General features: G+C 40.3%; 1 protein-coding gene across 1 annotated transcript in view; it reads left to right on the top strand.

Annotated features, from left to right (window-relative positions):
• Positions 1 to 15,749, top strand: part of LOC124166721 — a 33,851-nt gene extending 18,102 nt beyond the window's left edge. The window contains exon 2 of the mRNA XM_046544379.1: positions 13,875 to 15,749. Coding sequence (XP_046400335.1) covers positions 13,898 to 14,917 — 1,020 coding nt within the window. The 5' untranslated portion in view covers positions 13,875 to 13,897 and the 3' untranslated portion in view covers positions 14,918 to 15,749. The remainder of the gene's footprint in view (positions 1 to 13,874) is intronic.
• The last annotated feature ends 1,153 nt before the right edge of the window (positions 15,750 to 16,902 follow it).

Raw genomic sequence — 16,902 nt, 5'->3', positions numbered from 1 at the left:
TTGTATCGTGTATGTGAAAAGGAATAGCAGGCTTATTATATTTATTATACTAAACTTACAGCTATAAATCATGCATCAAATGAAAGAGTATTTCAAATAGCTTGATATAAAAAGCCTACAAGTGTTCTATTGGAGTACCATTCGTTACACGGCACTTTTCAAGGCGATATGCGAGTTCTCCAAACGCTGATTAGTGTCTCACGAGTAATAGTTGCAGCAGCTGCTTCAATCCTGTTTCTTCATTCGGTTACGTCAGCTGGTAGTGAAGACACGAAAGTTGCCTGATCACCTAAGGATCACAACCGAACTTAATACGGAAAGCACGTTGCTGAGTAACTACAGATTCCGTCTTTGCCAACTGTAAAACACGAAAAGCTTTCTGTTTACTAGTCGTCATCTTTGTTACTAGCGCTCTCTAACGGATGGCGGCGGAAACATTGAGTTCACTTGCGCATTGGTGCCAGGAGACAAAAGTTTGAGTTGCTCTTTTATTTGACGTCGGCGTAACTTGACGTAAGTTTAGTGCAATAAATATTTTGAAGCGTTAAAACACAGCTATTCATTTTGAAACACCCGGTAGATTGGTATTAAAAATGTATTATAACCTTATATAGCTCAGTGTTGTTTCTGAGCAACTTGAGATTTGAAGATACGTTATTTAAAGAAAGATGTGTATTTTCATCTAAAAGCTAGATGGCCGCAACTTGTCGTTTTTTGTTGCAAAATCAAATGGTCTATATGATCAAGGTTAAATTTCTTTATTTTTAAGAAGTTGTAAAAGTAAACAATTATTAAAACATACATTCAATTTTAATTTTCTCCCCGAAATAACTTTGTGTTGGAAAAGGCTATTATGTGGATGCGTTGGAACCCCGCTATTCATTTTGAAACGCCTGATATTTTAATTGTTAGATTCAATTTTCCGCTACTTTTTTGCCATATACCGTCCTCAACCCATTCCCCACCTCAGCATTTTCCACCCTCCTGCCGTTCACCAGGGGCGGTCGCCTCCGATGGAAGACCCTTTTCCGTTCCGTGCGGCTGCACCGCCCCAGGTGCCGCTGAACTTGACACACTTGGCGCCTCTTGGCACTCAAATCTCTCCTTTTATTTTTTTACGCGGTCAAAAGCCCAGCGATTTCGAACAACTTCGAGAAAAGAATGGACTTCACAATGGCAGGAAAGGAGTAGGTGTTTGTTCGAATAAAAGCAGGAAGACCGTCGGCGTATTTGGAATATTGGTCCCAAAACGCCAAAATTAAGCCTTGAAGATGAAATGATTGCGGATTTTGCGGCAGAAGTGCAGAGCGAATGAAACCATAGAATGGAATAGCCAAAAGACGTTTTGAGCTCATGTATAAAGTGGTTGGTTGAGGTTCCAACTCACTTCGGAATCGGCAACGTATCCTGACCTAGTGTGGTTTATATCGACTCTATATAGTAAACCACGAAGTAGGTGGAATCTTGAACAGTTTATTCAATTATCCAAGTATTTTCACCCGTTTAACTGCCTTTTTCAAAGAAATCCAGTGTTTTAATGAATCATAAACTCTCGTCTTTAATATTAAACTGATCGTTTAAGGTGATAAATGGTGGAACCGTTCCATTATAAATGATTTTTCAAGTTCCACTAAAACTTTTATTCACCACACTGTACCCATTTAAATTTCTATTCACTATACTATACCCACTTAACTTCATTCATTATTCTGCAATGTGCTGTACAAAACTGTGGTGAATAAAGTGTGAGTATTTACACTGGGGCCTGCCATATCTTTTGATGGAGTAAGTAAAGTAGTGTAGAAGACGCTACTTCGTCGAATCTAGTCTTACCTTAGAATAAATTCGTGGAATACAGTAAAATTTTTTCATTTTATTATACGTTAAAATGAACTTCCACAAAGTTGAGCCCGAGACGATGAGGATGGTTCCCTTTCGCGGTGGGAACGGCCATCGCTCTGCGCCATGGGAAGAGGCGCCGGGTCCGTCAAGGGCGCCGTTTCCTCCCCATGGGATTCGTAGGGGGAGGGGGGCTTGCGTGCCTAATTGCTGGGCGTGCGGTGTTGGGGCAGTCAATGACACCTTTGAGCATTCTGCCCGGGAGGGTTGGTGCATTCAGTGCCTCTGCGCAGCACACATGCTCGCCCGCCGTGACGGCGTGATTGTCATCTCGACGGGTCCCTATCCAATCGGTGTCCGAGCTCACACCCGTTGTGCTCCGCGGGGGGCAAGGCCAAGGGATTATCTATTCGTGGGGGCTTTATCGAAATAATGGGAGGAAGAGACGTGTCCCAACCAAGATGGGCGATATCGTACAGTGCGATTCGATTATAGTGGCCTAGCAATGAATGATAAGATGCCAGCTCTGTGATGTGTTAGAATGGACCTGTTCATGAAAAACATTCTAATGCATTCATCCAGGTTTCATCCATTCTAGCAGACCCAGGATAGGGACAAAGCATGTCTTGCCAATCGTGCTTGTAATCGTACTTTTGTTTTTTTTTCACTTGGTGGGGTGCTTGAGGGGGTAACCTCCCAGCAGCACTGGGGGCCCGGAGGTAACGAAAATTTTGACAATTCGAGGCGTGTAACAATACTTTAAGGTTGTCTCAGTGCTAATTTTTCTAAAGAATTAAGTTTTAAAAAACATTTCAGTAAGTACATTTTTAGTTACTTTACCTCATGTTAAGTTTCTATTCTGCATTATGCTTTTATTCCTTATTATAAAATGTCCAAAAAGGTTCTTCCCTCCTGGGTATATTCGACAACTGAACTAAATAACCATTTTATCTAGGGTAAATTGGATACCTCAAGGGGAGGAGGGCTGTTGCCCCCTAGCCCCCTTCTAGATCCGCCACTCTATACATTCGATAATTGAGAGATAATAAATGAAATTGTTGCAGGACATTATTGCCATCTTCAGGGATAAAAAAAGTCTTGCCTATCATTCCTGTAATCGTGCTTTTGTTATTCTCTACGGGGTCTTATCGGAGCTAGTGAGTGGAGTCTGAGCTGTCCTAGCAAAGTGATAGCGCTTCGTTCGTAATGGGAATTTCCATTCGTAGGTAAATATGCTATACGTATTCCAGTATTGTCCTCTGTTTAATATTGTAAAGTTAGTTGCTATTGTCTCCATTGTGTTCGTCAAGGGTTAATTATCACCGATAAATAACTAACTTCACGAAAGTGTGATTTATAAAATACTTCGCAAAATCAGGTGTGTGTACTACAGGTATAAGTTATCTCCCTGCGTTCATTTCGATTATGTTTTTTAGGCAAATATACTAAGTTATATTAGGCAAAGAGAGGAGAAATAATTTTATCAATTGGGAATTCAGCTAGTTAAAAATCTTAGACATATAGCCAAAATATATGTTGTAATGAAATTATGGGTATAGATTATATTGAAATCGGGCTCCAAAATCATGCTTGCATGCTGGAAGGTAAAATTGTTCGCCCATACCTGAACTTGAATCGAGATCTCACGAATTCGCGTCAAGTTTTTTTTTATTGAATGAATCCCCAAGGATATGCCCCTATGTGGACCCTGGATCCTTTCTTTTTGGTAAGTTATACTGTTCAGCTCTATAATGGAAATTCTCAGCCAGCTATTGTGCAGTTCTTTAACAAGGTTATTTTTAAATTGCTTCGTCTGTTTGTCTGTTTCATCGAATCTTGTAATTAATTTTTAACTCTTTTTCAATTGTCGGATCGGCTTGAAATTTTGCAAACTTTCTTGCTTCTGATGACAATACAATATTCAACAATCAGATATTTGAAATTTTGTTCCATTATACTCCAACTAATTAACAAAATTTCCAATTTTCTCTATAATCGACGTTAGTTTCTTCTAACAACTTAAACCTAATCAGAACCCAGGCTGTAGTCTTCGAGTGAAGAAAAACTTACTTTTTCCTTTAAATTTGGTTTTTACTGTATGTGGAAAGCGCGTGTTTAAAAAAAATGTTTTGAATTTTATTTCTGATGATGCGTGGGAAGTTCTTTGTCAAATATGCTGCTTCATGTAATCAGTAAAATTTTGCTGTACTTTCACTTGAGACTGAAATAGGTCGCTCTCTTTTCTTTTCCGTGAACTTGGCAATTTTTAATGACCGCGGTGAGAGAATTTGCATTTTTTCTCTTTTCCTCTATAACGCCGTCACGCCTTTTCGTTGCGATGATTATTTTCTGACCTTAGACAATTGATTTGAATTCTAAAGTCAGCAATTTCTCCACGTGATCCGACTATCTGGAATACTGTTTCACGTATGGGATGACTCATTGCCCTCATTTTTCTTGTACTATAACGGTATTGTGATTTCTGCTGACACAATTCTTTTCACTCGCTTATGAACTTATAAAGGTCTCTGTACGATACAAAGGAAAGGGTCGCGGATCGTCAGATACTGCTACTAGTGACCTGAAATTGTTACACAGATTTAGATTGAATAAGGCTGGGAGCCGTTGGAGACTTGAGATAAACTGCTTGTCTTAGATTGCTTGAGAAATTCAAAAGATATAGGTTTTAGTGTGACTCGTACAACATCATAGGTAGAAGAAAAGGTTAAATAGAAAGGTATTTTAGAAGATATTTTTCCCAACGAATAGGCTTAGGATTTGTTTTAGAATGAAATAAAAGAACTTTGTTTTATTCCACACTTTATTTTAAATAGCACGACCCGGGGTTTCAGCATCTAAAGCTATCATCAGGTCATTATTAGTTGCTGAAACCCGGGTCGTGCTATTTAAAATTAACTGTGGAATAAAAAAAAGTTATTTAATTTTATTCTATAATGAAGAAATTCCACAAAGTAACGCCTGTAACCGTGTCTTATATTAGGATTTATTTGTTCTTCTAAAAATTAAAGGACTTCAATCAATATTAGGCTGAATAGAGGATATATTATCTCTTTCTATGCCCAAATTTTTATCCTATTATCTCGTGGGTTGGCGACTGTTATCCTAACAATTCTAGCCGAACATTGGGCGGCTGGCGGGGTTGTATGCTGGTGGACGAATCTTAAGGTCATAGTCGTCGTTTCGATGCTTAATGTCATGTGCGTACCGAATACACGGTAAAGGAATTGGTCCACTCTCGGGGTAATTGCGGCCACTTTTCAAGTTTGATGAATGGTAATTTCAGGCTTGAAGACCGTCAATCTCACTCAATACGTGTAGTTGTTGGGGTTTACCCTCTGTTATCTTCTAAGAATTGTGGAATTTACTAATATTTATGTATACAGAGTGTTTCAAGAGGAATCTGCAATAATTATGATCGAGAGACAATTTAAGTATTTTTGTCCATAAACATGGGGTCGCCACTCTTTAGTTACTGAATATGAAAACGCTTTAACTTGTGTATCTAGCCTTTTCTTTGGTGCTCTGGATTTAATAAATTTAAATTTAAACAGGCGTTAAATAATTAAGTTTGGACGAAAATGTTCGATTATAATAGTCTGAAACAATTAATCTTTAAAATCAATCAAACAAGATCTTTGTGCAAGTTACAACAATACGACTGCTCATTCTCACCCATTTTGAGATTAATTGTTTTAGTTGAGAGTGGGATTAGCCCCCTCTCGACGCAAGGCAACCAGGGGACCACGACTTAACTTCCAATCCGGCGGAAGGAGTGCTACACTTGAAGTGCCCTGCATAAGGCACGCAAGCAGGGATCGGGCAGCCTTTGAAAAATCTCTGACACTGCCGGGTTTTGAACTCGGTTCGACTCACTGGGGTGCCAACGCTCTAGCCACGACATGAACCTGATTCTTAGAAAATTTCGGAATTGGCTTATCATCATTCAATTTTTTTCGATTTCAGTTACTGTTGCTCATAGCTATTGATTCGGAAAACTCATCTATATAATTACCCGTGCCTCGGAATTGTGGAGAGGTGCTAGGCATAGATTGCTTGAGCAATTGAGAATAGATATCTTTGAGAGTGGCACGGATAACATCATATTAAAACTCTAATATATTTCCAACAACGACAGAAACGATGGATTAAGAGAGATATTTTGCCTAACTATTATGTATGGGAATTCGTTTTTCTCCCCGAAAAATGAAGGACTTAAGTAAAAATCTTTGCCTGCCGGGATTTGAATTCGGTTCGACTGGATGGGAAGTCAGCACTTAAGCCACCACACCAACCCAATCCTCCTGCTTGTACTACTACGTCTGGGCAACCTTCTCCATTCGATCAAGTCGATCTCCTACCCGGAAACCGCATGCCCTCAGACGCTATCGCTCTTCGCGTTCGCTATGTTTTCCTTGTTGCGAGGTGGCGCGGGAGTACATCCCTTTGAATTGCATGGGATTCCTCAGGCGGTGCATTGGCCTTGCGTGTGACGGTCACCTCGGAGGTGCCTCTAGGGACTGCCGCGTTTGCGGTGATGACCTCTGAATCGTCGCAATGCGGCTGCCCGCCTCCACGGCACTACTCGCAGCTGCCGCTGACGCCGCCACCGGAAGCCGTGACGTGGTGTGCGTGCTATCCACGAGGAATTGGAGAGATCAACGAAGGAGGGATGTGTGTTTTGGAGGAATGTAACACAAGGAGGAGTGTGGGATATTTCGAAGTCTGCCGCGTGAACGGCGGATTCCTCTGGACCGGGAATTGAACCAAAGATCCGTGCTCCGATAGCCAAAGGTCCGTTGTTCTATTCCCAGTTCAGGGGAATTTTTTCTCGTGGCAATTCATGTATGTAAGGAGGAATTTGCGCCCTGTAACCTTCAAAATTAAATATTGATTTTGATACTGTTGTTGTTAGGGATTTGCTGATGGGAAGAGAGGGGGGTTGTCGAAGAGATAAGAAAGAGGGAAAGTTGCTCAAAATAGGGAGACAAAAAGAAACAGTATCTTAGAGAAAATAAATAGGATTTGGAACAAAACAAACGTTTCCTTGTTACAGACCCTTTATACACTTCACCATTGACGAATTCGCTCCCAACATCAACCCAAGCAGAATGATGCGCTATTTTTAAGCCTAAAACACGTAAGTTTTATATTAATAATACCAATGTTACGTCTGTGTACGCTAAGAGATGTTAAAGTGATATAACTTGGATATTAAATTATTTTATGACTGGAAATGTGGAATAATAACCCTGTACATCAAAATCTGAAGTCACCGCTATTGATGAAAAGTTATTCCAATAAAATATCCTGCGGTAAAGAAATAGTATCCAGCAAAAATTAGAGCCCTTTTTATTCGGTAACTATTTAACTACATCGTTACCCATAATGGGCGTTAACGTTTAAGTTTCAAGCGTTGAAATCACTCACTTACTGGTAAAATTTGCTTCAATCAGTTTCATTCGCAACTTTTTCCTGAATATCGACTTGGCTTTACTTGGAAACATTACAGCTGTAATAAATAAATAAATAAAGAAAGAAAAAGTTGAGAAAACCAAAGAAAGAATTTTCAGACTGTTATCAATAAGCCCAAATGTCCAGACTGGGCCGTCCTAACAAAAATTGTCGTCAAAAGGATTGAAACCTCTATTGGAGTAGTTTTTTTTTTTGCTGTGGTTGTGACTTTGGCTGATACTTTGAATTTAGTTGACCACAGGAAATTAGGAAATATTTTAACGCTTCGATTTTAAAATTAAAATTGTACTTTCTTCAGTGATTGTTGAAGAAAGCACTTATTATGCTGCGCATCATTCCTCTCAGGTTGTCTTGGATGGGTAGACAACCTCCGCATTTAAGTTGATGCAACATCTTACGTTTGTATTTCTACCATTCGTCGGTACGTCACATGAGGTCTAACAATTCCGTGTTCTTGGCAGTAAAACCCCGAAAGTGAATACCTATTAAGAGTTCACTGAGTGAAAACAGATGTACTAATTGATACACTTTCACTGCAACAGTAACTTATCATCCGGATATCAATCATCTAAGACATATCCTGATAGTGTGTGACTTGTATCGCGTATGGCGCAATAGGATGGCCCTCGTAGGAGACTTTTACGACATTCTCCGTGAGCGTTAGCTTAGTAATAACATGTTTTAAATAATTGGTCTTCTTAACAAAATGTAAGAGTACAATTCACTTTGTATATATTTTCTCTTGTGCATTCCTATTTTGAGTAGACCAAGATTCTCGAGATTTCACTGAGTTAATGAAATGATCCACATATTTTTTTTTACATAAGATACAATGCGGTGCGAAATGACCTCGGATGTCGACGTACCCCAAAAACAAAAATACTACTACTATTACTATAAATAATTTGAGGGTTTAGGTGAAGTGTATTCGATTCCACGACGCATGTTTACTAAATGTTTCTATCATCTAATGTGAAGGCTTAATTGGATGGGTGAGGATGGAGATCTCTCAGGTTCCAGCCATAGCCGTTTGAAACAGTCTTGGTAAAAGTACATAGAAAAAGTAACTGGGCTCAATTATAGTTACTTCGTTCATAAAGTAATCAGTTTCGAGTACGAATTACCGATTTGAAAAGTAATCGGTAAAATTACAGTAACGATTACAATAACTTCTTGTAAGATTTGCCACTCTAGAGAACACCTGACAGCAGTCGAATATTGCGGTAATAATGTGGAATGATTCATTCATAGAAATTGATACATTCATTGGTATCAGGCTCAATTATGTGGAAGTTGATATTCACAAATGAAAAGACGACTTCATTGATTTCACTGATTTATTTTCTTGGTACGACAAGTTTCGATCCATAGCGGTTACCGTACTTGAAAATGACCTCTATGGATCGAAACATGTCGTACCAAGAAAATAAACCCGTGGAAGTGAACTAAGCCATCTTTTCATTTGGGAATAGAAATCGAGGAATGTAATTTCAGTTGCGATATATGCAACTGTAATTGGTTTAATAACATAAGGAGCGTCATATTTTGTACCCATCACAAATAGGCTACAGCGTAAGTGTGGCTGAACCTAAACTAGCATTAAGGTACTCAGGGACTTGAAGTTATCTGTAGGCCTAGGCAAACCTGTGAAATCGGTAAAGTAATCGTGGATTTCGATCAAGTAACGATTACAACGAAAGTAATGATTCCTATTTCACTGTTAACCCTTTCTAGCCCAGAGTTACTTCGGAGCAACATCAAATTTCAAGTTTTTTCACCTTGAAAGCTTGAAAATGTTGCACTCAATCATAATTAGAATTGAAGCTAAATATTTCCTAATTAAGCTTTATACCACAAAATAATACGTAGTTTAGATATTTCTAAAATTGAGCTGATAATGTATAAATTTTTGTTGTTGCTTAGAAGCAACATTGGGTTATAATGGGTTAAGGCAGTTTTACGCGGGGCACGGAATTGCGCAGGTTAGAGCTGCATTAATTTCTAAAATGGCGTGGAATTGCGCGAATGCACGAACGAAACATTGAGAATCGAACTGGGACTATTTTGCCGTTTCGCATCCACGCATTGTCGCATGTGTTCTTGCAATTCACCGCTTTACACGACGCAATTTTGATTGCGCCTTCGCACGCACGTCAGATTGCGCAATTCCGTCTACCGTGTAATACGGCCTTTAGGAGTAAATTACAGTTAAAAATAACATTTCGTAAAAAGTAGTTACAAGTAAAAATAACTGCGAACATAATCGTTACAAATAATCCGACTAATTTTACTCGAGTACTTACCGACACTGGTTTGCATTTCATTCTGTCAGGATAGAGGTGACAGTTCCTTACCCAGGGTCACCTCAAACCCACGAGGAATTTTAGTTGGGGTTGTCATAAAGCTTAATCCGAGTAGAAACATAAACTCATCGATCAGCAGTCAATAAACACAAACGCTTTCCTTTCTGGTTTTAGGCTTCTAATCCCTTTGTGCGTCTCTCTAATCCACCTGAGTGTTTCAGCCACGATGACGCTGTAGGAACCTTTTGGAGCGTGGGATTCGGAGCACGCTTTCTAGACGAAAAACGCCGTGTCGGTCAGTCTCCTTGGCGGAAATAATCACGTCCTGTGGACGGAGAACCCCTCGTGTATTTGAGAACACGTTGTCACCCACAATTGGAGACAAGGTCGAGGCATAGGAAAAAAAGATCCGGGTGGAGCGTATCAGAGCGTGAATACCCAAATATTTAGCATAAAAAAACTTGAATCGGGTGTCCTTTTGGTGCTACTCTACTCATTCTTCGTAGAATGATAAATGGACAACGGATGTTTATATTTTTATTCATTCCCACACCGCCGAAAACAGCGCATATTGACCTTTTAATTCGGGGTTTGTAACAAAGTTAACAATTTCACGTGCACGAACAACCATGCCCTAAATTGGGACAATTCACCGAGACGGAATTCGAACCCGTGACTTATTGTTTGTCAGAGGAGGACTTACCCCGCCGGGCGTACTTTTTCTTTTAGAAGTCTGATAGTGAATATTAGAGTACTTTTTTAACTAAAACTCATCTGCATTCATTTTCACATCTTTAATTTTATTACATAAGTCTTTTAAAGTGAGAGTTGGCATAAGGGTATAATGCTTGTGGTTGTAATTACCTAGTATGTTCGTAGCTGTTGAAGAATTGTACGTTTTAATGAAATGAACTGCGAATTATGAGTCAGGTAAATTCACCTGAATGATAAGAGAGATTGTTCTACTGCGAGCTGTTAGTTAATTTTTATAACCTGCAGTATATTAATTTTATCGTCTTAAGAATCTTATGATTCAATTTTTTGCTAGTTCATTTACACGAATTTTTATAAAAGGTGTATGTGTTACTTTTAAATGTATTTACTGACCGAATCCATCTATATAAACATTTTCTTGACCTTAGGTTAACTAATTAAAGTGTCCTCAGTGCTGTACAGGGTTCCGTTTGTCTTCGGTATGCGTCTGCATTCGAAATGTTTTGTGTGGGTTCAAAGACCGGAAAGACAAATGCTCAGTAGCCGTGGACGAAAGAACTGCATCCAACGACCACTTTGAGTTGTAGTCCAGAGAGCGTGACCTCAGGAGGGTTAGCGGTTGGGCTCGCCTTCGTTAGGGGGCGTTTGAATCCCTTGGGACTTGTAGGAGGTTCTCGTTGGGGTGGCGCGTGGGATATTCAGTCATCACGGGTCCTTCCTCTTTTGTTCCTATTCCTCATTATTTCCTCCCTTTCTCCCGTCAGCGGCTACAAATCTTACCGCAAGGAAGTGACTGGCGAGTCTTATGCACCGGGTTCTCGGGATGATATGCGGGAAACTTCTGCTTAGTTTGTTCCGCCTCCGAGAATGCCGTTCGAGAGCGGCTTCCGTGACGATGATATAGTACGTGGGTGCGAGATGAATACAGTTGAATTCATATGTGAGCGTTGTAAACGAAGCGGAACGGTTGACCGTCCTCCTCGAGTTGGAAAACTGATTGTTTATCGGGCGCATTTGAGGAGCGTGTGACTGTGGTTGTGCGGCTAAAAAGTTAAGTGATATTATCGCTGCCTGTTTTTGAGGCATGCTTGTGCCTCTGAATGTGTGTGTATTGTGCGATGTAAATGAATTTTTATTTCTCCTTCAGCACTCTAAGAATTCAGAATATTGCATCCAAGGCAAGTTTGGTAGCAGAAATAGCTTTACTTTTTTATTCTTTTGCTGCTAGACATACAGAGAGACGCGTTAACGAAGAAAGCGCCAGCCAATCAGCGAGCCGGAATTCCCGATTTATACTTGGCAGACGCTTTAGAAAGGAAAAATAGTACAATTTATGTATGAATAAAGACTATGGAAAATATTTAGTCTATACAAACACTTGAATTTAATGCGAACATTGAAGCTTTCCAATGTTCTGTGGAACATTCAGCATGGCTCACCAAACCGAATTTGCCTGAGGACTGTCATTATGGCTGCCACTATCATTGATGTATCAGGTAGCAGTGTTTGCTACTTTTATGACATTTCATGTATAGCTGTGTCAAGTTGATGCTGGCATTAAGTGGGCATGGTACATTTTTCATTCGCTTTTTGAAAGTGGAAATTAGGGGACATTCAGTACTGAACCCTCCAGGGGCCTATCTCACATTCCCGTCAATATTTAGCCTGATACTAACAAAAGGTCTTTTAAAGAATGGCATCAAGTGAAAACTGAAAGTGGTGGGAATACTGTGTACAGTAATTTAGATAGGTCATATCTCAATGGGGAAAATATTTATGTGTAAGAGTGTAGCAGCGAGTTGCTAAAGGAAGCAAACCGAGAGAAACACCAAGGATGAGATGGAAGGACTTCAAGTATCAGTAGAACTCTGATAGTATGAGTGTAATAATGCGTGTTGGATAGAGAAAGAAAATTAAGATTTAGATTCAGACACCATTAATGAAGGATAAGGCAATGAAAAAGATGAGAAGACTGGCAGAAGCTTTTTTTATCCTTACGAGGAATCGTTTGCTCATCCTTAATCGATTCGCGCGCTTCATCGTTGGATATTTAGGTCATAAAGCGCAGTCATCTTTCAGAATCGGTCTGCTCTACTTATTTCATCCTGTGTAAGGCGCGGAATCAAACCAACCGATATTTTAGGGAAGAACGATGCTGAGTCGATAGTCTGTAGTTGCGATTGCTTTCCCTTATCATCAATTACTAAAACTTGTAAAAGTATGTTGAATCTGGGATAAAATCCTTAGGCTACATCAGTTTTGGTTATGGTATAATTTCCCTGCGTCCTAATTGACCCGTCTATTTACAAATTCGTGCTGATCCACATGACATTTGCGTATTTAGCAGACGGTGGATTTTCGTGGCACCTGAAACAAAAACAGGTTTATAATTATGGCCTGAGTGGCCTCATCAAAGAGGTGCATGATTCTTTAGATACTGAAAGAAGATTACCTGACTGCGAAGGGAAAACACATTTATGAAATCAGATATGCTCAGAGCATTTAAAACGTGCTGTAAAAAGTACTGTTAAGTGACACTATTGAAAGAAAAGTACCATTGCATTACTGAATGGAAACAATGCATTGCTAATTAGCTATATATTGGTGATAGCAATTGCAGTATTTTATCTTTGGTGGTAAAATGCTAAAGTAAGTCAATCTGAACGGGTACTTTAAGGTTGATCTTTGGTGAACTTTAAGAATGTGAAACTGCTCATTAGAAGTGGTACTATTGACGGAAGAATTCTGATAAGCCTATTAAAGCAAATTCCGTTTTCATAATGCTGCATGGTCGTAATAAAGTGATGAATATTTTCCAGTCATAGATCCCGCAACTTACTAATTGCTTGCCTCTGGCGTATTTAATATCCTTTTAGATAAAATTACTTATCAATAAATTCCATGGAATTTATTTTGGTCTGTATAGGTCTACCGTAAGCTTATTTATAACAGTATACCAGTGATGGGTTTTGCCTGAGTGCATGTAGGTATAGATAATTATGATATCCTATCGTCCGTTTTGTCGTATCACAAAGGAAACAAGGCCTACGTCCATAATAGTACTGATTAAGAAAGGAAAGTAAATAAACACAGACTATCCTGTCTTTTGTAAATTGTTATTTCTTATATATGTGGTTCACCCTTGCATTTTATTTGGCAAAATTATATTCACAACTTTTAATGTACCCTTTTTTGGCGACATATTTTCTCCTGCAGCAGCTTGACATAAGCGATTACATTTAAAGAGCATAACCAACGAAAAAGTTTTCTTACCTTAGATTTCATGTGGCGAGAAAAACCTTTTTTTGAGATGGAGTAAAAACGACAAAGGAAAACCTCGCATGAGATAAATTAATTGAGGAAAAGAAACAGGTTAACACGAAAAAAGATTACTGGTGAGAGATTTGAGTGCAGATTATCACCAGTCTCAGGATTGTAGACCAAAGATGATGATCGTCCTAAAAGTCATTTCGTCATCAGATATTGTGTTCCGTATTAACTAACCTCACGTACATCTCTTTCCAGGTGCGGACCTATAAGGCTCCGCCATGACGCTCCGGACCTGCTGTCTCCTGGCGCTCACTCTGTTGTCGCTCGCGGTCTATTCGTCTGCCGCCCCTGCTTCGTCGCACCGGAAGAGCGGGCGGACCACCCCAGCAGACCCGTCCACCACCGCTTCGTCACCATCTTCATGGTCGAAAAAGACCGCACTCGCGCCGCTACCGGACTCGGACCTCGTGCCCTTCGTGACTTCCCGAGTGGAGAGGGTCCCGAAGCCGGAGGAGACCCCGGTCTCGCGCAGAAGGCCATCAAAGTCTCGTGTTCCTAGCAGCGCCTCCTCCGCCGACAATTCGATTGATGACGAAGCCATAGCCCCAAAGCCCACGAAGGCCTCCAAGGGCAGCAAGCAGGCGGGCCGTAGAAGGTGGGGCCCGGAGTCGTACAATCTCTTCACGGACGCAGAGGCCCTGTCCCCTTATTCAGTGCTGAGGAAAGTGCCCAGCAAGTACATCCGGAAGCTCCAGCTTCCATACCAAAGGAATCCTCCCGTATCGTACGATACCACCGGTTCCGTGACGTCCTCGACCATATCGGTATCCCCCGTTCGGTACAAGATCATCGACATGGGAGACCCTTGGGTCACCTGGTCGCAAGCCCACGGGTACAACCCCCACGAGCACCAAAGCGTCCAGCATCAGCAATATGTTCGGCCTTATCGTCAGGATGACATGAGCGCTCACATGGGCCCGGGGATGTACGGGCCAGATTACGGCGGAGGTCTTTACGGGGGTGGTGGGGGCGTTGGAGGATACAACAGGCAGCAGCAGCAACAACAGCAGGGAGATATAATTTACGGTCAGGGGATGCAGACGGGGGCTTACAGCGGTCAGCATGACTCTGTGATCGACCCGTTTCAGCGGGAGCATTACGGACAGAGAGACGCGGTCCCGTGGTCTGTGCAGGTCGGGACAAGCCTCAAAGTGAACGACGACGGAAGGAGGTCCAGGAGGCAGTTCTACGTGCAGAGCCAGAGGCAAATGGCAGGCGATCCTAACCTGATGGGCTGAAAACTTCTCAGCGTTCGTGATTCCGATTTATCGTTGTCTGCTGCGTGGCGAAAACATTGAGATACCCTACCATCATAAGATTGCGTCATCATTTTTCGAAATTCCCTGCGGAGGCGTCAATCCATATGTTTTCATCATATGCTGTCGCAGGCTATACTACGATTCCTGACATAGTGCAGCAATGCACTATTGAATAAGTAAGACTGTGGCTTTATTACGCGTGGAAGGGTGTAACTGCCGACGGAGACCACTTAACTTTCCACCCGACGTTGTCCTACATTACTGGCTTAGTCATGGAAGGAAACGTGTTTGATTAAAGTGTAGCTGGCCTCAGAAGCGGATATTCCCATTCCTACGTGGTATTCCGGCTCTACTGTGGTTCTGAGATTTGTATTCAAAATTCGACTGAGGAGTGAGTGAAGTGGATAAAGATGTTGATTCTTATGTTAGGGATTGAGAGTTCTCGCAATAGGAGTTTTTGGAGCAGGCAGAATGGATCATATTTCATTGAAATTCTTTGTGACACCTATTAATTGACTTCTGTGAACTATTTATTTATCACGCGAAGCTGCCTTTTGGACATGCCCTAGGGTCGCGGTCTAAAGAGTGAACGCATTGTTAGCGGAAAATGTCAAAGAGAGTGTCGAAGTGTCAACGTGTGCATCGCTATGGAATACTTTATCCTCATAACAGTACTCTTGATTACGAGAGATGGTGTATGTTAAAGGAGTGATTGAATCTTTTTATGGGCTACAGTTAAATGGATTATCGTGTTTTTCCTAATTTGAAGTATTTATACTTCCCTCATGTCTATTAAATCAATCCAGTATAAACCAAACTAACTGTTTATATTTTTACACCTCCACTGATTTCTTGTGTAACAAGGGAAAATTAATGTTGAATAATGATATACATTTAATTAATTGAATATGTATGATAAGATATCTACGATATCTATATTTCAATATTTAATGGAGAAAGACCAAAAATGGCAAAATTTCGATTATCAATTATTCACGCAACTTCTGAAATGATCTAAATGGAGACAACTGGAAGAAATTTCTACTGCATTAGAAAAAAGTTACGCGCGTTTCTGATATGAATTCTTGATAATGACATTCGTTTTATCGTTTAATCGTTTTTACATGGTCGCAAATTGTTTATATTCTCAATGTTTATTCTCCAGTAAGTGCGAAACTTATGGAATTCTTGGATTAATTCCTAAGTATTCATTCCACAAAATTCGCGACTTACCTGTTGCAATCAGCAAATAGAATCGGTTCATGCGCAAAATTTGTTTTCCTTTGCAGCCGTTATTTTTACTCAAAAGCTAGTCATGCCTGATTATCCCACCAACGACTATTAGAAGAACCGGATTTTGCGCCCATAGCCTTCTATTTGCTGCAGATACATTCGCCGCGACGAAAATAATCGGTTGGAACGTCATGGGAGGCGGGCAGTGCCGCAGATGGAACTTCCGTTGTTGACCCACTCTGGATATTCGTCCTTTTAATACAAGAAGACACGGTGGAGTCTGGTTTATTGTGGAACTATTGTTGTGCAGGGGTAGAATTCGTTCTGACCGAAGGATGCGTAAACCATTGAAGCATTTGCGCATAAGGCGTTTATCCTATTGAAAAAAATTAAACCGAATTGATTTTATTGACTATGAGAATTTAATTTAATGCATAAATGTATCTATGAAAAAATGGGGGGCAAAATTTGGCTTATCCGATTTTCAAGAAAATTTGCAGAAAGTACGTAGTGATACGGTAAAAATTTTTTGCGCATTTAATCGTAGTTTTCTGATAGTAAAAATTAAGGTTTTCACTTTAAGTTACTTAGTGCGAATTTCTCGTACTCTTACTTTCAGTACCATTTGATTTGGTCTCTAATTGCTATTTATTGTGTGTGCAAAGTTTAGGGCTTTAACCACCTTTATAGCGCTTGTCTCATGAGGAGTTGAGTGAATACGAGTATTAAGA

Source organism: Ischnura elegans, chromosome 10 (assembly GCF_921293095.1).
Source record: "Ischnura elegans chromosome 10, ioIscEleg1.1, whole genome shotgun sequence".
Lineage (NCBI taxonomy): Eukaryota > Metazoa > Arthropoda > Insecta > Odonata > Coenagrionidae > Ischnura > Ischnura elegans.
This window is presented reverse-complemented; position numbering and strand designations above follow the sequence as displayed.